Below are 26,436 nucleotides of genomic sequence, written 5' to 3'. Positions count from 1 at the left end.
ATAATTAGTGATCAATCACGAATTAGTTTAAAAGCTTGAAAAGAACACTGAGAGCATTATTAGATTGCAGAGATTCACTGCTCTCCAATAATGACTTGGATTTTTAAAGGAATGAAACCCTCCAATCGTTTGTCAGTCTCCTCTATTGCCAATCAGGCCCATTAATCAGGGGAAGGTCCGACCGCTCCACATCTGAAAGATCGCAGGTGCCAAACACAAAGGAAGAAGGTAAAAAGGCGGCTTTACAGCTTGTGTAATTAGAGGATGTTAACACAGATGGAGACAACTACTTCAGGTTCATCACTATGTGGGGTAAGTATGCTTTAAGCATTTAATAAGTTTAATAACTAGGTTTTAAAATGCTAATCAGAGAGTCATTTTTGTTAATTCTGCCACCAAGATCTAAACTGAATACCTAAACTGAAAGGTATTTGCCGAAATTGTTTTCATATCACATTTTAATTGTACACAATATATGTAGAGGTTTAAAATTGCACTCATCTAACGTAACCGATCTAAGATACTTCTAAGTCTGGAGTTTGCTATAGAAACCATTCTCTCCCATAAGGATCTCTAACAGTAGCTGACCTGACCGACTTTCTGTAATTGAACAAATGCATCAATGCTGCATTTGTTCAATCTAATTTCAGGATGCTGCTGCTAGAGGGCATGTCTATCGAAGAAAACAAATATCTAATAGATCAGATTAGCCCACAAATCACAGGTCAAAGAAAGAAGCCATAATGACAAGATACCTGGGGTTAAACCAGGACATTAAAGATTTAACATTGTTGTCCTTAAAGGATTAGTTCACTTTCAAATGAAAATTTCCTGAAAATGTACTCACCCCCATGTCATCCAAGATATCCATGTCTTTCTTTCTTCAATCGAAAAGAAATCAAGGTTTTTGATGAAAACATTCTGATTTTTCTCCTTATAGGTGACTTCAATGGCCTCCAAACGGTTGAAGGTCAAAATTAGTTTCAGTGCAGCTTCAAAGCGTTCTACACGATCCCAGACGAGGAATAAGGGTCTTATCTAGAGAAACCATTTTCTAAAAAGAATTTAAACATTTTAACCATAAATGCTCATCTTGAACTAGCTCTCTTCTTATTCTTCTCTATTAGAATTCCGGCAGTGTAGACACTGCTAAGTGTATTACTGCCCTCCACAGTTCAAAGTTTGAACTAATTGTTACTTGCACTAGCATATTGTCTATGACAATTTAGTTCAAACTTTGACCTGTGGAGGGCAGTGATACACTTAGCAGTGTCTACAGTGCCGGAATTCTAATAGAGAAGAAGAGGAGCATTTATGGTTAAAATGTATAAAATTTTTAATTATTTTTTAGAAAATTAGTGATGGTTTCTTTAGATAAGACTCTTATTCCTCGTCTGGGATCGCGTAGAAAGCTTTGAAGCTGCACTGAAACTAAAATTTTGACCTTCAACCGTTTGGGCTCCATTGAAATCCACTTTAAAGGTGCTAAAGAGGATGTTTTGCTTTATACATTTTTGCAATATTACTTGAAACTATCTTTACTAACTGATAAAAGACTATTAGGTGCACTGAAAGGAATAACATTAATATACATCATCTGTTCATGAGGTAGGGCCTTAAAAACATCAGCCAATCGAATTGGCCCTCTGGCTTGTCAATCACTGCCGTGACGTTCCTTGTGAGAGACGTGCGCGGATTGGCCCTCTGGCTAGTCAATCACTGCCATGACGTTCCTTGTGAGAGACGAGCGCGGCTGCGTGCTCCAGTAACTTTCCACACTCCACAGGCGCCGCATGCAATGTTTTTGTCAGGAGACAGGAGTAACAACTGCAGATTATGAGTTACCTGCGGTGAGTCCGACATAATGAATCCACGAACACGACACAGCGAATGCCGGTGGTAAACAAACACTCGTGTTCCAATACTCGTGCACAAGTTTTGGGAGGCGTTCCCTCGAAATTATTACGCATGCGCTCATTTCAAAAACTCAGTAACAGTCTTTGGTTTCTCAGTCGACGAAAAGATCCTCTTTAGCATCTTTAAGGAGAATAATCCTGGAATGTTTTCATCAAAAACCTTAATTTCTTTTCGACTGAAGAAAGACATGAACATCTTGGATGACATGGGGGTGAGTAAATTATCAGGAAATTTTCATTTTGAAATTTAATTTTATAAGGCATAAGGGCCTTACTGATTGAGTAATAAGCTAAAACTTATAAAAGCTAGAAAAAAGTTATAGTTTATATCTCAGTTTCAGTTATTATGGCTTAAACTATCAACATTATCACAAGAAAAGTTATTTATATTTTTAGATATTTGATCATTTGCTATTAATACATTTTTAATAACTATCCTCTACTGTTTAGTTGCCAGGTCTGCACAACAAAACCTGGCCAATTCTGATAAAGGCGCGAAGCATCTAATTGACTGAAATTATATTTTCAATCGACTTGTTTCGCGCCATAACATGTACGTCACCTGCAAAGGCGCGAATCCGGCTGACTGCAAATGAGATATCATACCTTAGGTGTGAGACGCTTGACTGTCTTCTCAAAACTTTCATCTCCAGATTAACGAGATAATAGGAGCTCTCAAATAAAGAGCTGATTTCTTAATGGATCCTTCTGGCCCAAATTCTGGACAGCTTTGAATAATTTAAATGGCCAAAAGCAAATTAATTATCCATTTCTCGTACCTGTTATGGCGCTATTTTTTAATGATGATATCTGCAGTGGGGATGGGGGGTTGAGGCGCTGCCAGCCGCTGAGGAAAGGCCATAAGGTTGAACTATATCGTTCGAATCATTTCCGCGAATCGGTTCTTTCAAACATTGCTCTAAACATCAAGAATTTACTCCCACTGTAAATCTATTTCTAAGAACATAACGCTGTTTATTGTGTGTTTATTAATTAGGTTATGAGATTGTAATTTCATGTATCACAAACGATTCACGTGCGTTAAATTCAAACGATTCGACTCAAAAGACGTTACTACACAACCCACAAGTTCAAAGAAACGAGTCACTAATATAAAATAAAAATGGCACCAAATTTGAAGCATCTCAAATGTTTACTTAAATATTGAATTTCCCACGCTATATATTATTAGTCTAAGCATTTTACAGAAATATGGAGCTGTTGCTTTAAATATGGGATATTTGACAGGAAGATAAATGATATGACAAATGTATTCGTCTATGATTGTCAATATACTGCTAAATAAGCTAGTCAAAATACAGTATGTTGTTAACTCAATCAATAATTATAATAAATATGGGCATCCTACTACACAATGTAAACAAAATAGTAATTAATTTTCATTTGACGAAGGTTAAGTAAGGGAAAAAGAAGCCAACTGTTTCAGAATTTAATTTTATGTGATTAGCTTGTGCTCACTGGTAGCACCTGAAGTCACATGGAACATTTAAACATGTTCTAATTGACTGTTATTGTGCTGCATTTTCACATTTTATTGCCAGTGCTGACAGACAAATAGCTTATTATCACTGGAAACTTACCGTGATTCGAGTGTTTGAAACGTGGTTTTAAAACTGAAGTGTGTAAGCACCACTAGCCTAGCCTCACTAAAGATATTTGCAACAATAATTATTTTCAAACAAGTTTCCAGAACACTCCCCCTTGTCTGTCATTGGTCGAAAAAACTGACAGCCCCGCCCATATGCTGCAGTGTCCACTGTCCAGCTCGTCAAACAAATAGAGCAGTGAAAGCAACACAAATTGTTCATACTTTTTGGGAAAATCAACCTGCAAATGACATACTTGTCTGTTCAAATTATTCTGGGATGGGACAGGAAACCTTTTTAAGATTAATTACAATATTATTTATTTAAAAAATTACACACTTCAGCTTTAATGTAAAGATATTACAAATGCACCTAATATCCATTCAGCTACGCTTAAACAAATACCCTTTCTGCATTCAAGTTACATTTGCAAGAGAAATAATTGAGACATGACTGCCTTTAAGCTCTTTAACATCTCATTGCAGAATTATACATATTTGCATGGCAGGACATGATCTTTAATCTTTATAATAAGTGCTGCATTATGCCACTGTGCATTTTGACAAAAAGTGATAGCCAATGCCCTGAGAAAGCCTCTTTGAAGGCTCCGTAAACACTACCACAAATGTTAATTTTTCAGTGCAGTCTCCTCTGTCCACCTGCAAACAAAACCTCTACCACAACCTGTATCAAAATCTTATTTGCATAACTTAAACATAGATGTGATTAGATCTGTTTAAAATATTCTCAGTTGTGTGCTTCCTGTGCAGGTAACATTTCAGTCTCTTGTGGAACAACCCTGCAGATAAGGTCATTCTTGCTGTAGGGTCTCTCTCCAGCTGAAGCTATGGTTGGGCCCATGAGTTAAAGGAAGAATTGGTGGATCCACTAGCTGCCAGACTCCTGAGTCACCCTGCTCCTCACAGGCACAGAGACCCAGGTATGGAATCTGAAAAGAAGGATCGGCTCCCATAAAGCATCACTTTTAAAGTGTAAAATTCAAATGTTTCAAGTAAAAGGATGAAACTAACCTTTCGGACTACTTGCACAAAATCTTTAGGATTCTGGGGAGAAAGACCCTGAATCTGGCGAGTGCAGGCCTCCAAAGAGGAAGCATGTCCCACAAACAGAATATTTTTTCCTGATGTAAAAAAAAGACAAGGGGGTTATAAATAAAGATCAAGTGTGCCGCACATGTCCTTAAAAGTGAAGACAACGCATTTCGATCGCCTCCTGGTGGCTAGATGCAGTATTTTTTATAGTCTATGGTAAAGATTGAGGGAGAATCATACATAGTCAAGTAAAGCAGCATCACTCACCCTTATTTTTGCAGTATGCCAAAATGTCTTTGGTCACCTGGTGGCTACGATTAATATACGTATCATACGCCTCCGAGACTGTTAGCTTGCTAATGGGGATGTGGGGTCTGTGGAAAGGCAGCTGTTGATTAGGACCGAATTTGAAATTTAAATAGTTCCTGCACAGTATATGATCACTCCAGTTTTTACCTGTATGTTGTGTCTACATTAAGGTTGGCTGCAGCAAGTTCTGTGGGGGTTATCCAAGCAGGCAAAGATGTTCCTGACACCCATTTAGTCCACTCAAAAAGCCCAGGCTCCACTCGAATGCTTATTCTGCCATCTTGCTGCATTCCTAAAACAGTACATGACATGTCACAGAACATTTAAATACAGCATTTTTAATTAAAAGTAGACTAATAAAGTGAATGTCAATAAAGATTTTAACACAACAGAGAGTCATTCTTTATTATGAAGCAGCACAGAACTTTATATGCAAGCAATAAGGGTACGAGAGGCTGTGCTGTATAATAAATAAGTCACAGCTGAAGGGTGTTGTTAGGCATGATGCGAAGTGGATATATTAAAATATTAAAGCCAAAAAAGCCAAAAAAATATGTATCAATGCAACTTTCATGAAGTAAAATCACTAAAAGCCTTCTTTCTGCCAGAAAAAATAGTCCCTGACCGTGAACAGCAACAGAAGTTACATTATTACGCCATTAGATGGCAGCAAAGACTGTTTTCATGAGTGTGTTACTCATTAGCGAAGACTTTTATATTAAAAAGACTAAATTATTGTGAACACGGAACAATACGCAACTGACAAATGCATTGACTAGCGATGTCAGTCATGGGAAAACCCCTTAACTGTTAAAAGGACAAGATAATACATCAGACATTTAAACAGATTTTTTTATTATGAACTGACCTGAAGGAAAATGACCTGACCTGACCTGAAGGAAAATGACCTGACCTGACCTGAAGGAAAATGCTAAATCTGAATGCAGGTAATACTTTCTCACAATACTATTCTACATAATACAGTAAGCTTCAATGAACAATATAAATTGAGAACATACAGTTTACGTTTCTAAGAGTGGTTGCTAAGGGTGTTGTGTAGTGATACACAGAACCATTGGGTGAAGCGGTCATAGCCGTGTTTTATCGTGTATCGTGAATTTGTTCTGAATAGGCTACTGTTAAATTCAAAGGATATGTAGTGGATTGAGAGTAGTGGAACATGTTTATAATGTTTGAAAAAATGTAGTTTGTACCAGTATTTTACACTATTTTTGAATATCATGGCCTAATAAAATGGATGATTTATCTGTGTTTTTTTCTCTCAACAATGGTACAACATACTCAGCTTCTAGAAAATAAGGACAATTATAAAATCGTGCTGTATTATTAAAAAGTGGTTTTACAGGGGACCATTTGCAGCAATAAAGCAAGCATATTGTGTCTCCCACACATATTAACTGGGTTTAATCAGTGTTGTAATTATGAGGGGGTCCCTGGAAAGTTTTCTACCCTTTAAGGGGTTCCTGGCCCCAAAAAGTTTGAGAATCCCTGCTTTATTTCATGTTAGTATTCTTATCCATTACACCTCTGCTGCCTAAAGATTCCCGACTATATTACATACCTCTGAGGATTTCATGAGCTGTCTGGACACATCGGAGACTGGGTGAGCAGTACACAAAATCAATACTGGTATTACTTTCAAGAAGAGCCTCACCTGGAAATCAGACAGATGACATAAAAAGAGCCTGATGGACAATTCAATTGGGGAATACATGTGAACATTAAAAGACTGTGCAGACATACCCACTATCTTAGCCTGTATAGATCCAACCACTGTGATAGGAGCATCCATTTCATAGTCCCTGTGTGCTCCACCCCAGGCAGGCAGTGCAGCAGGCATATTCAGGTTACTCCTCACGTACCTGCCTACAGGGAGACAAACTGAGCTGGCAAACTAACAGCACCATGTGAGCGAGGCGCCACGACCCATCTGTTCAGATTACCTTTGGAGTCAGAACACTGTGAGAGCCAGTGTTTCCCAAACACAACATCCATTCTCTCTCCATGCCGACAGACAAACAGGGTCCTTTTAGGGGGCCGAGACTGCATGTTGGAGCGAAGCACCTACCATCGACAGCACAAAATGTGTTAATAAATGACTCAATTCATTAGTAACTGCACAAACCCAAAGTATATTTTTAACTCAAAACTGTTTCTTTGTCATAAATAATTAGGCACCTGCATAGGTTGGCAAATAACACTCAAGATGGCAGACTCTCCCAGCCTTGAGTTTTCAAAACATCGAATGTTGAGCAGCCCATCCAATGCTTTGCTCTCTTTGCCACACTTTTCCGAAGGAGAAGTACAAAAGAAGGAGTGTGACCTGTTTAAGGAGAATGAGAAGAGTTAAACGCACTGCAAAACATTGTCTTTGCTAACATGACACCTTTAACACTCATTTTGACTGTGAAAATGAGATTACAACGATAAAAGAAAGAAAATTTTTACATTTTTTGACAATGTTGAGTGGTGTTACTATTAATGCTAGGATGTTATGTGGCCGAACTAGGTTTTCTACATGACAACAATATGCTAACAATGGAAACTTTTTTTTCTTTGCGTTTTTTGTGTACAATGTCATCAAAAATCCCAATTCGCAAAAACAACAAAAATTGCTGTATTATGCTGCCAAGCCAGTAGTTGGCGATGTCACTTTGTAAAGAAACACTACGTGCTGATTGACTGAACACATAATAAGCATACACATTAAGTCACCGTTTTCACAGAGACGATAACGTTCATTGTTTTCAAGTTATTAAAATGCCAGTTGTGTAAATGAATGGCCAAAACACATAAAACGTTTTCCATTTTTAGTTGAAAACAGTGTTGTGTAAACGGCCCCTAAGTTTGCAAAGTAGTTTTCAACATGTTTTTCAACGTGTGTTTGCTATTAATTTCGGGGTTTGTTTAAATGCTTAAAGGGATAGTTCACTCATGAATGAAAATCATTTACTCACTCTTGTCATTCCAAACCTTTATTTTCTTTCTTCTGTGGAGCACACACAAAAAAATTTACATTTGTGTCCAAACGACATTGGACCCCAATGACTTCCATTATATGGATAAAAAATGCTGAGACATTTCTCAAAGTATCTTTTTTTTGTGTTCCACAGAAGAAAGTCATATAGTGTAGGAACGACATAAGGATGGCTGCATCCGAAATCGCATACTTCCTTATTATATAATAGGTGAAAAACAGTATGTGAAAAGAGCAGTATGTCCGAATTCACAGTATTTATAAAACAGTAGGCAAAAAGCACCCAGATGACCTACTACTTCCATCAAGATTCTGAAGTGCGCATCCAATGGACACTTTACTGTCCCGTGAGGCCACGGGATTGGATTGGTGAATGGCAGTGAACTGACACTGGTAGGTCTCAATGACAACATCCTGAATGTAGTACATCTGGTACAACACACATTCACTCTATATAGAACTTTTTTTTTTAATGGATGCAAAGTATGCGATTTCGGATGCAGATGATTATGTTTTAGGTGAACTTTCCCTTGAGCCCCAAGCAATGTGAATGTGTCTTGCTGAGAACTGATCACAGCATTTGGAGAACTTACCCATGGAAAACCCACGTGTCAGACTCATCAGCAGGGCTCACATAATTCTCAGGCAGCAGTCCAGAGATGCCTGTTCCCAGAGATGTGCCATACACCCAACCCTCACTGGTACTCATTTGCTCCACTGTAGATGAGAAGATAAAGTCTCCTGGCACCAGTTCCAGCTCATCATCATTCTGAGGAGTGTAGGGGTACAGCACTCGCAAAGTCTGACAGTGAAACAGAAGTTAGTGTGCATAAAAGTGCATTTGCATGAACTAGCAAAACATTAAAACCGCATGAAGGAGATTAATAGTAGGACATACGGCTCAATCAGGCCTCACCTCATGATTCGCAAATCGCATGTCCCGTGAAAACAGGGCAGCTAGCCAGTCACAACCCAGCTTCACCTCAATCCCTCTTGCCAACTTTTCCAAGGAAGAATAATGATTGGTTGGAAAGTGATAGGCTAGAGTCAAATGAAGTTGCTTTTTATGTGGTTCCACATGAACATCTATGAAATAAATAAATATTGTCATGAGCATTTTTATGAATTTATAATCATTCTTTATTCAAATACCCATTTTGATTAATGAATCAGTATCAGTTTATTTCATTTAAATGGTTTGTTTAAAACATAAATCATTCAGAATGTCTAATCGTTTAGCTATTTATCTTAGACAATTATAGATTTAATGGGATAATTCATCAAAAATGAAAATTCTGTCATCATTTACTCACTCTCATGTCTTTCTTTTTTTCTTTTTTTTTTCCAGAAAGGCAAAAAAGGTGATTTTTTTTGTTGCTACTCTTGTCTATATATTGAAAGCATAGTGTCCATGGGTTGTCAAGCTCCAAAAAGGAAAAATAAGCACCATAAAAGCAAAAAAAGTAGCCCATACAACTTTATTTCAATTAACAAAAAAATAAGACTTTTATTAGTTTTAGTGCTAACACTTTACAATAATGTCCAATTAGTTAACATTAATAAATGCATTAACAAACATTAACTAACAATAAGCAAAACATTTGTTGCAGTTTTTATTAATCTTTGTTAATGTTAGTTAATAAAAATACAACCTGTTCTTTGTTAATGTTAGCTCAGGTACATTAAATAATATTAAGATACAACTTTTGATTTTAATAATGTATTAGTAAATTTTGAAATGACCATCAGCTAAGAGTAATGCATACTTTTACTGTATTTTTCATTGTTAGTTGATGTTAAAGGGTTAGTTCACCCAAAAATGAAAATAAGGTCATTTATTACTCACCTCATGTTGTTCTACACCCGTAAGACCTTCGTTAATCTTCAGAACACAAACTAAGATATTTTTTATTAAATCCGATGGCTCAGTGAGGCCTGCATAGACAGCAATGACATTTCTCAAGATCCATTAATGTACCAAAAACATATTTTAATCAGTTCATGTGAGTACAGTGGTTCAATATTAATATTATAAAGCGACGAGAATATGTTTTGTGTGCCAAAAAAAATCCAACCAAAAACGACTTTTTAACAATATCTAGTGATGGCCGATTTCAAAACACTGCTTCACTGCTGAAATCATGTGACTTTGGCGTTCTGATCCACTGATTTGATTCATAAAGCTCCGAAGCTTCAAGAAGCAGTGTTTTGAAATCGGTCATCACTAGATATTGTTACAAAGTCGTTATTTTATTGTTTTTGGCACACAAAAAATATTCTCATTGCTTTATAATATTAAGGTAGAACCAATGTATTCACATGTACTGATTTAATTATGTTTTTAGTACCTTTATGGATCTTGAGAGAGGAAAGTACCATTGATGCAGGCCTCCGGAGCCATCGGATTTAATCCAAAAATATCTTAATTTGTGTTCTGAAGATGAACGATGGTCTTACGGGTGTAGAACGGCAAGAGGGTGAGTAATGACATTATTTTCATTTTTGGGTGAACCTTTTAAATAATCGGCTATAGTTAACTAATGTTAAGAAATGGAACCTTATTGTAAAGTGTTACCATTTTAGTTAACAGTAAAAACACTGGAACAGAACAAAATTCATGTCATTATTCTGTGATAATTAAAGGGATAGTTCACCCAAAAATTAAAATTTGATATTTATCTGCTTACCCCCAGCACATCCAAAATGTAGGTGACTTTGTTTCTTCAGTAGAACACAAATGATGATTTTTAACTCCAACCATTGCCGTCCGTCCGTCTGTTAGTCAAATAATATGAGTGAATGGGAACTCAAACAATAAGAGTCGAAAAAACATGCATAGACAAATCCATATTATACCCTGCAGCTCGTGACGACACACTGATGTCCTAAGACACGAACCGATCAGTTTGTGCGAGAAAACAAACAGTATTAATATAATTTTTACCTCTAATACACCATTATGTCCAACTACGTTCAGCACTCGCTTAGTGAGGTCTGATCACGCTCTGACAACGGCAGTGATGTCTTGCGCATAGTTCGGTTTCTCGCACAAACCGATCGTTTCGTGTCTTAGGACATCAATGTGTCGTCGAGAGCTGCAGGGTTTAATTTGGATTTGTCTATGCACGTTTTTCGACTCTTATTGTTCGAGTTCCCATTCACTCCATTTGTTTGACTGACAGACCGACGGCAACGGTTGGAGTTAAAAATCATCATTTGTGTTCTACTGAAGAAACAAAGTCACCTACATCTTGGATACCCTGGGGGTAAGCAGATAAACATCCAATTTTCATTCTTGGGTGAACTATCCCTTTAAATCTTTAAAAATGCCATGCTCATCGGAGCCAATAGCCTCGTTGTCAGCGCTCTGACATACAGCACAACTATGCCTCTGACGACCTGAGTTCGATTCCCAGCTCAAGGTCCTTCGCCAATCCTGTTCCCCTCGCTCTGCCCCATGCATACCTGTCTGATCTATAACTGTCCTATTCAATAAAGGTATAAAAAGCCCAAAAAATCTTTTTCTTTCTTTCTTTCTTTCTTTCTTTCTTTCTTTCTTTCTTTCTTTCTTTCTTTCTTTCTTTCTTTCTTTCTTTCTTTCTTTCTTTCTTTCTCTTTCTTTCTTTCTTTCTTTCTTTCTCTCTCTATTTTTTTTATTCAAAAAAATGCCCTGCTTTTTTGAAAAAGGCAGTTTGGACATTCTGCTAAATTTCTACATTTATGTTCCAAGGAAGAAAGAAACTAATACGGGTTTGGAACGACATGAGGATGAGTAATGAGCTGATTAGAAAAAACGTGATCACTATGAAGGCACCATCTGTGACAAATGCTCTGATCACGCCTCCCCACCAGCTTTAGTGGCAGCCTCCATCGCGAAGTCAGCTGCAAACTTCTTCAGTGTCTCAGCCACCTGCTCCTCCACAAAGAGGCCTATGAAGTTGGTGGAGGTGTAGAGCTCCAGGGGCAAAGGGCTGGGGAAGCGTCCTCTCCACTGATTCACTGAAGACTGCAGCGCTTCACACAGAGCCACTAGTTTATTGTCTGGACACTGTAAATACATAAAATGAAAAAATGTAAAAAAAAAAAAAAAAATCCACAACATAATTATAACATGTCAAGATTAAAATAGAATCTGTGTTCTCTCACCATAAAGAACTGGCAGAGTGTGATGTGTGGAAATATGTTGTGAGCTTTGTTCTTTCCACAAGTCAAGCGAGACTGCTGCCAGAAATGGGAAAGCTGGTTTTGTAAAGGCCCACTGGGGCGCAGGTAGAGCACGTACTCTCTGGGTAAAGGGTCATCCAGGAAAGGGTCATCCAAATGTGAGAAAAGCCTAAGGAGACACATGCACATGATCATAAATGCTAAAGCATAGCATATAAAGTCTGTGTAGTTGTAACTGTCAACAAATTATCTACTTGTGTTATGTTTAGAACAGCTGGATTGATGCAAATGAACCACTAGAGGGCAGTACAATTCCTTAAGACAGAGGTCTTCAACCCTGCTCCTGGGGACCCACTGTCCTGCAGAGTTTAGCCAGAGATGGTCTTATAACAGTGATTGACTGTCAATGTGAATGGTTATCAAGGCATACGTGATCCAAGATAGTCGTTATGCTGTTTCCAATGGTAGAACCACAGACCCTTGTATCTCCCAATAATAAGACCATCTCTGACCTAGGTCTTAAAGGATTAGTTCACTTTCAAATAAAATTTTCCTGATAATTTACTCACCCCCAAGTCATCCAAGATGCTCATGTGTTTCTTTCTTCAGTCGAAAAGAAATGAAGGTTTTTGATGAAAACATTCCAGGATTATTCTCCTTATAGTGGACTTCATTGGTCTACAAACGGTTGAAGGTCAAAATTACAGTTTCAGTGCAGCTTCAAAGTGCTTTAAACAATACCAGACGAGTAATAAGGGTCTTATCTAGAGAAACGATCAGTCATTTTCGAAAAAAAAAAAATGTAAATGTATATGCTTTATATAAACAAATGATCACCAAATAATGATCACAAGTATGTCCTACGCCTTCCCTATTCTAGTACTTACGCATATACATTTACATTTTTTTTCGAAAATGAACGATCGTTTCACTAGATAAGACCCTTATTCCTCATCTGGTATCGTTTAAAGCCCTTTGAAGCTGCACTGAAACTGTAATTTTGACCTTCAACCGTCTGGAGGCCATTGAGGTCCACTATAAGGAGAAAAATCCTGGTATGTTTTCATCAAAAACTTTCATTTCTGTTCGACTGAAGAAAGAAAGACATGAACATCTTGGATGGCATGGGGGTGAGTAAATTATCAGGAAAATTTTATTTGAAAGTCAACAAATCCTTTAAAAAGTGCCAATTCAAGCATGGTAATAGTCTGGGGTGCAGTTAGGAAAGCTCACCAGTCACATGCCAGCTGCACACTTCTGCCTCCAGTTGATGCCAGAGCTTTCAGTCTGTAAAGAGAGAATATTTTAGAATTACCAGCAGCTACAAGTGACAATCATTCATCCTGTATCCAAAATCATCCAAAAAAGACGAACATTCTAATGTGTGCATCCCTGCACCACTCTATTGTGACAGAAATGTATTCATTTGTGACAAGAGAATGAGTCAAGAAAAATTCAATGAAATGTGAGTGTCACCTGGTGGCTATTTCTCTGAGAAAAGGCTTTAAATGATCCGCTGCCTGCAGCATCTTCCACGTGCCATATAGCCTACTAGCTGGGACTCCTTCTTTATGTAAACAGACGTGACGTAATGACGCAAAGACGAATGGCTACATGCTCGAATTTCCCGCAGAAACCCACCAGTACCATTTGAATTAGAAAACATTATTACAAGCTTACTGTTGTGAATTGGGCTAGGGTAAGGAGGAAGTTTTGAACAATGGCTGGTTATGTACTTGCTCAAAAACTCATTTTGAATAATTTTTAAATAAAAAAAGTTACAGACTGCAGCTTTAAAGGGTTAGTTCACCCAAAAATGAAAATGATGTCATTAATGACTCACCCTCATGTAGTTCCAAAGCCGTAAGACCTCCATTCATTTTCGGAACACAGTTTAAGATATTTTAGATTTAGTCCGAGAGCTTTCTGTCTAGATTATATTCAGCATTGTCTTCTCTTCCGGAATCCTTTCCATTGAATTGATTCCATTGAATTGATTCCATTGGATCCTTTCATCTGTCGGCGTTGGTAATGCACTTTTACGTTAATGGTTTTTGGCAATTAGGACATCCGCGACATGCACACTTACGCACCATTTTAAAAAATATAGCAATACCAAAATACAAACAATGTAGAATAGCTTGAATACAGCGTGCGTCTCCCTCAGACTGTAAACGAAGCTCGGGCGCACCGGATAACACGTCAGCAGCGTCACTGCGGAGTCGTGAACCCGGATTGACAACAGACCCGGAAGAGAAGACAATGCTGAATAAAGTTGTAGTTTTTGTTATTTTTGGACCAAAATGTATTTTCGATGCTTCAAAAACTTCTAACTAACCCACTGATGTCACATGGACTACTTTGATGATGTTTTTATTACCTTTCTGGACATGGACAGTATACCGTACATACATTTTCAATGGAGGGACAGAAAGCTCTCTGACTGAATCTAAAATATCTTAAACTGTGTTCCGAAGATGAACGAGGTCTTACGGGTTTGGAACGACATGAGGGTGAGTCATTAATGACATAATTTTCATTTTTGGGTGAACTAACCCTTTAAGTACACTATGTGGCCTTTTATTTTTTTTATTATCATATTATTTGCAAGTACAGTTAAAAAATATACTAAGATTTGAAGTACACTACAAGTGCACATTCAATACAATAAAGCACACAAGATTTTGCATATGTTGAGAACAGGTAAATTTAAAAAAATATGCATGGTTAATATAAATGGTTTAGTACGCTAATATGCACTTTTGCTAGCTACAGCAACTAGTATTTTACTGCAAGGGATTCAGTTCAGCTAGCTTTACTCTACTCCAGGTATTTCAGTAGTTTAAATTATTAAATTTTATGTTAAGAAAAAACATTTTTCACTGTGTGGAACCGCTGCATGTAATTTAAGTGCATTAAGCATCTTGTGTTGTGCAGGCCTGAGCGAGTATACAGTATGAGGAGAATATGTTTATGAGCTGTTGTACAAGAGCCAAGATACACTTGTCATTTTCCGGTTGACCATGTGTCATCTTGAATCTGATAGACTATGTGCTCACAGTATGACTCCATGTTTTAAAGGCCTGTTGCAGTGGAGAACATGTGTAAAAAGAGATGAGATGATATTTTTATGATTTCTAGCCAGTGAAAGAGCTGATATGCTGCGTGGGAGAGGTTATCACACTTCACTCGCACCTCAGTGTCTCATTCACACTGTGATTGCTTCTTGAAGTGAGAATACTGCTTTAAAAAGTACTTTTAAAGATGCACCTTAAACGGAAAGTATTTCAGTATTAAATGCAGTTTGGGTCATATTTTCTTTGATCTTGATAGTTTTCTTCATGGTTTTCAAAGATCTTCTTTGAAACATCTTTATTTAACTAGCATCTACCATGTGATTACTATGAATTTTTCTGTAATTTAATTACAGTTACTTCTTTTGTAATTGCATTATAGACCATATAGAACAATTATATATAAAACAATAGTGTTTTTAATGTAACCTTCTCCCTTTAAATTATTTGGTCAGTTCAAGAATTATGCAATTTTATATTATTTATTTAAAAGAATTAAAAGAGCAGTTTCATGTCTAACTGGTTGAGGTTGATATGGGATTTAGAAAGTAATTATTTATAAATAATGCAATACTTTTTAGAGAGCAATTAGCACAGTAATCTAAATACACCGTTGAAGATGTTTTTGAAGTTTTTTTTTTTTTTTAAATAACTTACCCAATACTGCCCACACATGACATGCGGGGGAAAAATTATGTACATTGTGACCAAGAATTAACAGTTCTTTCCCATGACTTACCAACAAGTTTTACTCATCCGTTCCCTCGTTTTAAGTAAATTGTGCACACAATATAATAATTTGCTCCCTTGTTTTACTAAACCGTGGCCACATTGTAATAATTTGTTCCCTTGTATTAGTAAAATCAACATGAGGGAATGAATTAGTTATTTTTTAATTTGTGGCCACTATATTTTTATTATCTTATAGCCTTGTTTTTGTCAGCAACAATTCTGTGACCCATGATGACCACGGCAGTTGGGCTACATAGTGTCATTAGAAGAATTAACTCTTTCCGCACCATTGATGGAATTTTCTGTCATATATGAGATAATGCTTCCCAGCCATTGACGGAATTCTCCAAGTGTGTCCGACTGCATCCCACAGTACTACAAACCACACCCCTATCTCAAGTTACGTCCCCTACAATAAAACAGCCATTCTGGATGTCATCAGAGCCCCTCCCTCTGAACTTGTCACTACTACTGCTCTTCACTTTCCTCACTTTTTAAGCTTCACTAATCACCACCTAGTGATAAGGCATACAGATCATATGACATAGATCACAAGACGCCATAGTCATCCTGTTTGTTTTCTTCAGTTTTTAAAGTATAAAACTCTAGGTTTTTGCTATAATTACCATGAGTCTGTATTCATTTGATGGTATAATTTATTTTATGTTTTACTACTAACTGTTATTTCATACTTAAGATTTAAAAGCAATAAAAGCTTGTTTTACAAACATTTCATACATAAAACATAAAATAATTTAAAAGCTTTTAAAACTTAAAACCTTTAAAAGATACACATGAGGCGTAACTTCTTGTTGTAGGCGTAATTTGCACGGGTGTGGTTTGTAGTTCTGAAGGAAGCAGACAGACCCTTCTCGATTTTTCCGGCTTTTTGTGTTTTCACTTTTATATGGTAGGGGGCGCTATTAAACAACTTCTGAAAGTAGAGCAGCTCCGGATCAAAACCAGCAAAAAAGGAGCAGAAACAAGCAATAAAAGCATTGCTTATGCGTGTTGTAGTCTTTTTGAAAAAGACAAAAAAAGAGATTTTCTCAGCTTTTTGTTCAAAATGTTTTTATTAAACTTAAGTGGGTATGTAACCAAAAAGAATACATGAAGCTAGAATAAAAACGCTTTGTTGTTGTTTTGTTTAAAAGCATAGGCTCTGTTTTTTCTTTTGATATATTGCATGTTCAGATATTCAGACAACATGAAAATGAAAATTTTGTGAAAATTATGAAAAGTGCTGGCAGTGACAGGCAACTTTAAAAAAAATGCTAGCGGGGAATTAAAATTGGCAACGAACTTAATAAACCAGGATGTTTCATGTGGCAGACATTTAAAATGTACTTTTAGGCATTGCAATGTTCATTTAAAAAGGGCTATATTAAGTGTTTTGTTCTTGTCTAAAATGTACGCTCCTCATTTTTTAACAGCCTCATGCTGCCGAGTAATGAGATAAAGGCCTGGTTTCGCAGATATGGCTTCGATTAAGTCAGGAATCAGGATTAAGTCTTAATTTAATTAGGACAATTAAGTAGAAAAAAAAACAAAAAACATTACTGGTGTGCATCTTGAGACAAAACAATGGAAATGACATTTTAAGATATGTCAGTGCAAGTTGCTTTCAGTTAAAACAGCTCAAACATGCATTTTAGTCTGGGACTCAGTTTAAGCCTTGTCTGTGAAACCAGGGGAATGTGTGTAACCTTTAAGATGTCGATAAAAAAAAGGTCAGGGTAAGAAAAACTACACCCAAATTTGCCATTTCCAGAAAACTTGGAACCTGCCCGCATTATATTGCGTGACCAAATAAGCCTCTCATTGAACAAAAAACACACTGTGAGACTTTTTCTGTTGTGAAAGCACAACAGAGTGAGACTGTGACTGTGGTTACATGGGACTATAGAGTGTATTAGTGTTTCAGCCTGTGTGAACAGGTCATTATAAGGCCTCACATAGCCTTATTTCAACTATTACCACTGAAGCGAAACCTCAGGGTACCAGGACTTCCCCTAAGCTCTTCTGCAACGACCTCGAACAGGAAAGAGATTACCAAAGCCACGGACAGTCTGCATATTTGTTTGCTGGGAACCTGATCTTTCGGTATAAAAAAATATAGTTAACAACATCGTAGAAAGCAGGAGCAATGATATGGTTCATCAGATATTATAGCAAGTTAGATAATCGAGTTAAAAACTGACCTTTCAGTTATTACTTCCCTGTGATGGTTTAAAACGGTTTGAACAAATCCCAGCAAACAAATTTCGTTTTAAATACTGTAAAAAAAAAAATGCTATAAAATTTATAAATTTTAAACTTAACAGCAGTCACACATGTCAACAACACATGTGACATCCTAACATAAATAAATGACTAGATTGTTAAATTACAGATGCTCTAACAAAGAGATTAAGAACATACAATTAAAGTTTGAAATTCATAATATTGCCATGAGCGCATACATGCTCAACAACATGCAAAATATGAACATGACATATGATGAAAGGGATTTTTTTCTTTTTATAAATATCAAAGTGTGCTTTACAATCAACAAGAGACAACCACTGTAAATAAATATTGTATGAATATTAGCCAGATTAATTTGTTCCAAAATATCAGAGTTTGATTAGGCTCACGGCCTTTCACTTGACCATAAACAAAAGACATGAAACTCACACAAAAAAGACATAAGCATTTTGTCCTCCATAATAATTGATCAATTTATTTTGCCATTTTATATATATATATATATATATATATATATATATATACATATATATATATATACATACATATATATACATATATACATATATACATATACATATATATATATACATATACATTTTATATATATGTGTTAAGACTGATATGATTTTAGTATTTGCATTAAACTTTTTTTTTCCGTTTCCCCATTTTCTAAGAACAGACCTGCACTTTTTCATTAAAAAGTAGCCCAAATCAAGTCATCTCACCCTATAGTGTAGTAGACTTAATCACAGCGATAACAGGCCCTAAATACTTCATGCACAATACATCATGCACAAAATGTGCACTGCACAAAACAGAAAAAGAGACCATAGAGGTTTAAAAGTTAATAAGGCGATGACAAAACAAATCCATTTTAATGGCAATCTCATTTCATGCAAAAAGCTCTTGACAACATGAAATATTAACTTGCATACCAAGCATGATATCGGAAACATCCACTGATTAAAATTTAAAGTAGGTCACAACGCTTAAAGTAATATTTTCCCATCAAATAACCAAATATGCATCTTAAACCAAGATAAAAAACTGAATAACCGCCCACACACGCCTCACGCGCAACCCGTCATGTCCTAAGATGCCTTTATGTCTTACACGCTATTTCCAATTTAACCTGTATTACTCATATACAATTTGTTGAAGTGGTGCAGTGGGGGTGATTCTTTACAAATTCCAGTGACACATACGAAAATGAATTAATTTTGATGACTGTTCATACAAAAAGCTTTTACGTCAATCTTTACTCATTGAATTTGTTCATCTATATGCTTGTGTATTGAACAAAAATGTAAATGTAAAATGGAGAGGGGAAAAGGTTTGTTTTTAAAAGCATATTGAAAAATCAATAATTTGACCATTTAGCAGCCTACTGCTGCTTTTTTGCCACACCTCGCTCACAAGAGCAAAACCTTTGTATTGTATTTGTGGTATCTGATATATAAATAATCTAAAAGGAGATTATATTTTGTAGATAATTATATTATGATTTTGCATTAGCAACCAGCAGCCTGTAAACAAGATCAACTTGACAGGTTAAGGTTTACTGTCTTAACACAGTTCAGATCAGTGTATTTTTCGCAGTTCTATTTTTTGTTCTTGTTTAATGATGCATCTAACATCTTTCTACTAAATCACTTCAGATAATCTCCACAAAGCGTCTTTTCATAATCATCCAGCTGACCAAACAGGCATGAACACACCTTTCACTCGGCTCATTGGGGAAATCCCACAGCTCAGACCTCTGCATCCCTAAGTTTCCTGTTTACAGATCTTCCGTTTAGCCTGATTCTTTGCCAAGAGGCTCAAGAGAGTCACTGCAAACCAGAATAACACTTTCAACAACTAGTTTTGCAGATATCTAATGTGTTTAGAATATGCACTGAAATGTTTAGTAATACATGTACACATTATCTTTTATAATACTAAGGATGCATTAAATCGATCAAGCGTGACAGAAAAGACATTTATAATGTTACAAAAGATTTATTTCAAATAAATGCTTCAAAGAAGCTTGAAAAACATATCATGGTTTCCACAAAAATATTAAGAAGTACTGTTTTCAACATTGATGATAATAATAAGAAATGTTTCTTGAACAGCAAATCAGCATATCAGAATGATTTCTGAAGGATCATGTGACACTGAAGACTAAAGTAATGATGCTGAAAATTCGCACACATAAAACACACTTTAAAATATATTAAAATAGAAAACAGTTATTTTAAATAGTAACAGTATTTCACATTATGACTGTTTTTAGCTGTATCCTTGTGTGTCTTCCAGAGATTCATTCTAAGCAGGAAGGTGGAAGGACACCCGCATTTGGACACACGTCTCTCATTCTGGCAATCGTACAACCGCCACAGATGGTGGACTCACAAATGAGAGAACACACACTGATACAGGCCCCTTATAAACAGTGGAGGAGTGGAAGAGTAGGCTGACTTTATAACAACTGCCTCTGTGGATCCCACTCTTGTGCCTGTGCCTGTTTTTTCAGCGGTGAAGGAGAGGTTCGCTCCCTATTGATGCTAGTGTGCTGGCCTACATCTGTTTCCTTTATCCCAGCAGCCACCGAGGGAGCTGAGCCAAAGAGGAAGAAGAAAAAGATACGATTGATCTCACTGACGCCCGGCAAGAGCAACAGACACTATCCCACAAGCCCCAACGCCCGCAAGTACCAGCTGCCATCCCCTACCACACAGTGCGCACAGCTGTCCATCCCAAAATATGGCCAGCCAACACCTGCAGGCCTGTCGGCAAATGTGGCCAGACCAGGGCAGGCAACAGTAAGGGACAACTGACGGCCCACTTGTATCCACAGAACATCACATCAGAAACATGAAATGCATCCTTACGGGCCTCACATAATGTGACCTTTCAGTACGGAAGATGATCAGGACCTCAGTATTTATACACCGGGAGGTCATGGACACTATCTCATCTCCTGTTCTGTAATATTTCAGGAAGGAAGTTGATGACATTTACACAGTGTGACCCTGAGACAAAACCACAGTGATACAGCATTATTATATGTGCAGACTGACTACTGGTAAATGCTACCTTCTTACAAAGCAGTAATGGTGACATACATATGAGCAAGAGAATAACGAGAAGGACTGGTTAGTGTAGTCAGACTTAAAGGAGTAGTTCACCCAAAAATTAAAATTATCCCGTGATGTACTCACCCTCAAGCCATCCTAGGTGTATATGATCATCTTCTTTCAGACAAACACACTCAGAGTTATATTAAATAATAATATTCTTGCTCTTCCCAGCTTTATAATGGTAGTGAAGAGGGTTTTGAAGCCCAAAAAACCACATCCATTCATCATAAAAGTAATCCAGGGGGTTAATAAAGGCCTTCTGAAGCAAAGCGATGGGTTTTTGTAAGAAAAATATCTATTTTTAAAACTTTATAAACTCTAGCAGACAACCGCATGATTTACTGCATAAGAATAACCCCTGACACGATGTACTGACGACCGTGGAAGTGCAGAGGATAGAGCAAAACAAAACACCGGCCACGTGTTAAGTCTAAAATGATCATTTTTAAAGAGAAATGTCGGAGGATTTTGATATAGGAAATGAGGAGCTTGAGTTTGTTGCCCAGCCTTATTTGTTTGAACCGCAAGAGGTGTCTCCTACATCACCTCAGGAGTTACTCTTTCACCATAATTCGAGCTAGTTATTATAGTTTATAAAGTTTTAAATATGGATATTTTACTAACAAAGACACCACTTTGCTTAAGAAGGCCTTTAGTAACCCCGTAGAGACATTTCCCTTTGTGTTCACTGTATGAACACAAACGGACCAATTTCATTTGGACCAATTTTATGATACTTTGAATGTGTTTTTTTTTTTTTCCTTTCTTTTCTTTTTTTTTTTAATTTTTGGGCTTGACAGAATCCAGATCTCATTAACTTTCGTTATATTAAAAAAAGTGTGGGAAATATATTCTTTTTGTGTTCACAGATGAAAAAGTCATACAGGTTTGGAACAACAGCAGGGTGATTAAATGATGACAGAATGTTCATTCTTGGGTGAACTGATAAATTCTGTCATCATTTAATCACCCTGCTGTTGTTCCAAACCTGTATGACTTTTTCATCTGTGAACACAAAAAGAATATATTTCTCACACTTTTTTTAATATAATGAAAGTTAATGAGATCTGGATTCTGTCAAGCCCAAAAAAAACAAAAAAACAAAAACTAAACAAAAAAACAAACACATTAAAAGTATCATAAATTTGGTCCAAATGACTCATGAACTACCAGTTTAGGTTGTTACTCAGTGAAAATCTTGACATCTGCCTAAACTTGAAATGCCACAAACTTGGTGAGTTTATGAGAGAAGTTGTGATGTCTAATTAGTGAACAAATTATTCTTGTGAAACAAACCTTCTCAAATAAACAGTTAACAGCTCTCTGTAGGGGAAGGTTATCAGTAAATAATGACTTAAATTTCAATAAATTCCTCACACCAAGTAATAGTGAATACTTTTATGGTGCTTTTTTGTCATTTTGGAGCTTGACATTTCCCTCTTATTTTATGGACAAGAGTGTTCAGGATTTCTTCAAAAATTCTTTTTTGTTTTCCACAGGGGAAAAGTCATATGGGGTTGGAACAGCATTAGGGGGAACAAAAGAAGACAGAATTTTAATTTTCCATAAATAAATAAATAAAAATAATAATTGCAAAGCAGTTGTAAGCAGTTCCACTTGCAACAGGACCAAACAAGTAAACACCAGGACCACAAAGAAAGAAAAAAAGCCTTCTCACACAAGACTGAGCGCACATCGGCTACATGTGCTTTATTTAATTTTGAACAGCTGCATAGTCTTGGGTTGTCTCGCTTATGTGCCAAAATAAGAATGAAAATAAAAACCTTGTGACCTACAAATCATTCATGCTGTAATGAGCACAGATGTTGCTTCTCACATGTTACAACTTTACCATCTTTTTACATTGACTGGGTCAGTATGATGGTGGTCCTATCTCAGTTGGTTCACAGCAGGGCAACTGACAAGCAGAGGTGTAAAATATTTGAGTAAATGTAATAAGTTACTGTACTTGAGTATCATTTTAGCTACTCTGTAGTTTTACTGAGTATTAGCAACTTTTACTCTTTAGTTGACTACATTTTTGAATAAGTATATGTACTCTTTACTCCACTACATTTGTGATGAGCAATGCAATTGCTCATTACATTTTGCATGGCATTTAACTTTTTCTGCAGCATTTATTTCTGCTTCAAAATAAGCAACATTGCCATCTACAGGGCACTGCAAGTACTAGATCTTTTGTGTTTTGCCCTTAAAGGTGCCCTAGAACGTCTTTTTAAAAGATGTAATATAAGTCTAAGGTGTCCCCTGAATGTGTCTGTGAAGTTTCAGCTCAAAATACCCCATAGATTTTTTTAAATTCATTTTTTTAACTGCCTATTTTGGGGCATCATTAACTATGCACCGATATATAGGCTACGGCCCCTTTAATTCTCGTGCTCCCCTCCCCCGGAGCTCACGCTTGCCTTGAACAGCATAAACACAGTTCACACAGCTAATATAACCCTCAAAATGGATCTTTACAAAGTGTTCGTCATGCAGCATGTCTAATCGCGTAAGTATAGTATTTATTTGGATGTTTACATTTGATTCTGAACGAGTTTGATAGTGCTCCATGGCTAAAGCTAACATTACACACTGTTGGAGAGATTGAATGAAGTTGTGTTTATAAATTATACAGACTGCAAGTGTTTAATAATGAAAATAATGACGACTCTTGTCTCCGTGAATACAGTAAGAAACGATGGTAACTTTAACCACATTTAACAGTACATTAGCAAAATGCTAACGAAACATTTAGAAAGACAATTTACAAATATCACTAAAAATATTATGTAATCATGGATCATGTCAGTTATTATTGCTCCATCTGCCATTTTTCACTATTGTTCTTGCTTGCTTACCTAGTCTGATGATTCAGCTGTGCACATCCAGACGTTCTGCCCTTGTCTAATGCCTTGAACATGAGCTGGCATATGCAAATATTGGGGGAGTACACCCCAACTGTTATGTAACAGTTGGTGTTATGTTGAGACTCGCCTGTTCTTCGGAGGTCTTTTAAACAAATGAGATTTATAGAAGGAGGAGGAAACAATGGAGTTTGAAACTCAGTGTATGTCTTTTTTTTTCCATGTACTGAACTCTTGTTATTCAACTATGCCAAGATAAATTCAATATTTAATTCTAGGGCACCTTTAACTTGTCAACATGGTTACTTTACGTGAATGCAAGTGCATTAGCAAGCAGTTGTGAATCGCTAGTGTTTTATATATGAGATGAGGACATAACTGCAGCCGCCGATGAGACTGAAACTGGCATATCCAGTGCAAGTAGGCTTTAACTTTTTAATTTTACTTAACATTATATTATTTATCTGTTATACTGAAGAGAGCTTTTAGAAGGGTATTGATTTACTTATGCTCTTTTAGAGCACTTGAGCTCAACTGAGACTTGATTGTCTATAGACGTTTAAGAGGCTGTTCTGTTGACCTTGATTTATTGCAATTTTGAGTTGTTCAATTTTATTTTGATTATAGAAAATAAATATGATTGCTCTTCTCACAAATCAACTGTTTCTTGTGTTTCACTGTTTTGGTGTTGAGGACAAGTGCACCTTTGAGCCTATATTTAGCACAAGTACTGTTAAAATCAGATACTCTAACCCCCGGTTTCACAGATAAGGCTTAAGTTAGTCCTAGATTAAAATGCATGTTTGAGCTGAAAGCAACTTGTACTGACATATCTTAAAATATGTCAAGATGCACATCAGTAATGTTTTTTTCAAGTGTATGTTTTTAAAAGTTACATAAATATCCTAATTAAACTAAGGCTTAATCCTGGCTTAGGCTAAACTCTGTCTGTGAAACCGGGCCTTTGACTTTTACTCAAGTTGTTTTGGAATTGGTGACTTGTAATGGAGTCAAGGTATCTGAACTTTTACTTAAGTATGGTTTTCAGGTGCTCTTTACACCTCTGCTGACAAGTGTGAAAGCTCTTAACTTTAAGACTCTTTTACAGGAAATCATGGCAGTTCACTGCTGTTATGTGGGTCAATACATCCATAAAAGAGACAGACGAAAAGCATATTAATAACTCCTAGGACTAAGCTTGACACATGCTAGTTAATACAAATGCATGAGTGACTTCACATAGGACATTTAAAAAAAAGAAAACATATATGTATATGTGTGTGTTTTGTTTTTAACTAAGCAAGTCAATGACGTTCTCAAATGGCATGACATCTTAACACTGACATAATTCACTATTTTAAAAATGGTGCTCTCGGTGGTTTTTTGGCACAATTACCAAAAATAGGCTAGGTAGCAGACTTTTCTCGTGTGATGCTCAATGTGTCTGCAAAAACACAACAGTGACCTGAATGACAAACAATTAAAGCCTTGTAAACGATATAATACAATCCATTTTAATTGCAGGATAACCATTATTTTCATGTGTGAATGTACACTATCCCAAAGGTTATTCAGTCAGTTTCTTGATTTTACACTGACTTGAAGTCAAAGTAATCCACCTCAGTCATTTAATTAGGTTCAATAGCGTCTTAAGACAGCCTACAGACGAACTTTGAAGGACAAAATCATCTTTATTATTTATACAATGATTTTAAGAAGAACGCCATTATAACCTCTATTATAGATATAGGACTTACGCTCTCTGCTGAGGAAATCCCATCGATAGCAGCACGTCCAGATTTGATCCATGTTTGACAGAGACGCAATTGTTCTGTCTCAGTCTGCGTGGAATAATCTTTGAGTAAAGATCCTCCTTTGCTGCCATCCTTCAGTCCCATCAAATGATACTGACGACGATAGTCGGATACGACACATCCACATCTGCTTATTTAGCGATTCACACTATGACTGCAAGCATAATCAGTCCCTCCTACTGACAGCGGCAGCCTATGTTTGTATACAGTAGTAGTACAGTAGATTAACGAGCTACAGATATCGTCTGTGTCGCAAAACCTAGTCAGCTGCCTACATACTAAACATTTTGACCATCATAGGCGGGTTCCTAGTAAGAACACGGCAGCATATTTGAGCAACGCGCCTGTATGCCCCAAAATAATGCTATCTATGTAGGCAGGTCACGAGGTTGAGACACAGCTCCTCAAGTGTTATGCATGTCAAACTAGCACTCGTCATGCTTGACACTAACCTTCTTTAATTAGTCTAATTTACCTAAAAGCCCGAGATTACTGTTACACACATGACCTGAAATAACAAGTAAA

The 26,436-nt window shown here is 36.6% G+C and overlaps 1 protein-coding gene across 1 annotated transcript; it reads right to left on the bottom strand.

Moving 5' to 3' along the window:
- Positions 1-3,103: 3,103 nt before the first annotated feature.
- On the bottom strand, positions 3,104-26,352 carry ubash3bb (ubiquitin associated and SH3 domain containing Bb). The gene is made up of 14 exons (XM_067364470.1): positions 25,855-26,352; positions 13,280-13,333; positions 12,029-12,215; positions 11,732-11,930; positions 8,799-8,968; positions 8,476-8,684; positions 7,084-7,228; positions 6,849-6,969; positions 6,649-6,771; positions 6,467-6,559; positions 5,032-5,176; positions 4,843-4,949; positions 4,555-4,664; positions 3,104-4,472 (listed from the first exon to the last, which is right to left on the bottom strand). Exons 1-14 carry the CDS (start codon positions 25,980-25,982, stop codon positions 4,335-4,337), a joined length of 1,929 nt encoding a protein of 642 aa, XP_067220571.1. The 5' UTR covers positions 25,983-26,352; the 3' UTR covers positions 3,104-4,334.
- Positions 26,353-26,436: the final 84 nt, after the last annotated feature.

The sequence above is a fragment of the Chanodichthys erythropterus genome, chromosome 17 (genome assembly GCF_024489055.1).
Source record: "Chanodichthys erythropterus isolate Z2021 chromosome 17, ASM2448905v1, whole genome shotgun sequence".
Classification (NCBI taxonomy): domain Eukaryota; kingdom Metazoa; phylum Chordata; class Actinopteri; order Cypriniformes; family Xenocyprididae; genus Chanodichthys; species Chanodichthys erythropterus.
The sequence above is the reverse complement of the archived record's forward strand: the minus strand, read 5'-3'. Positions and strand labels throughout refer to the sequence as shown.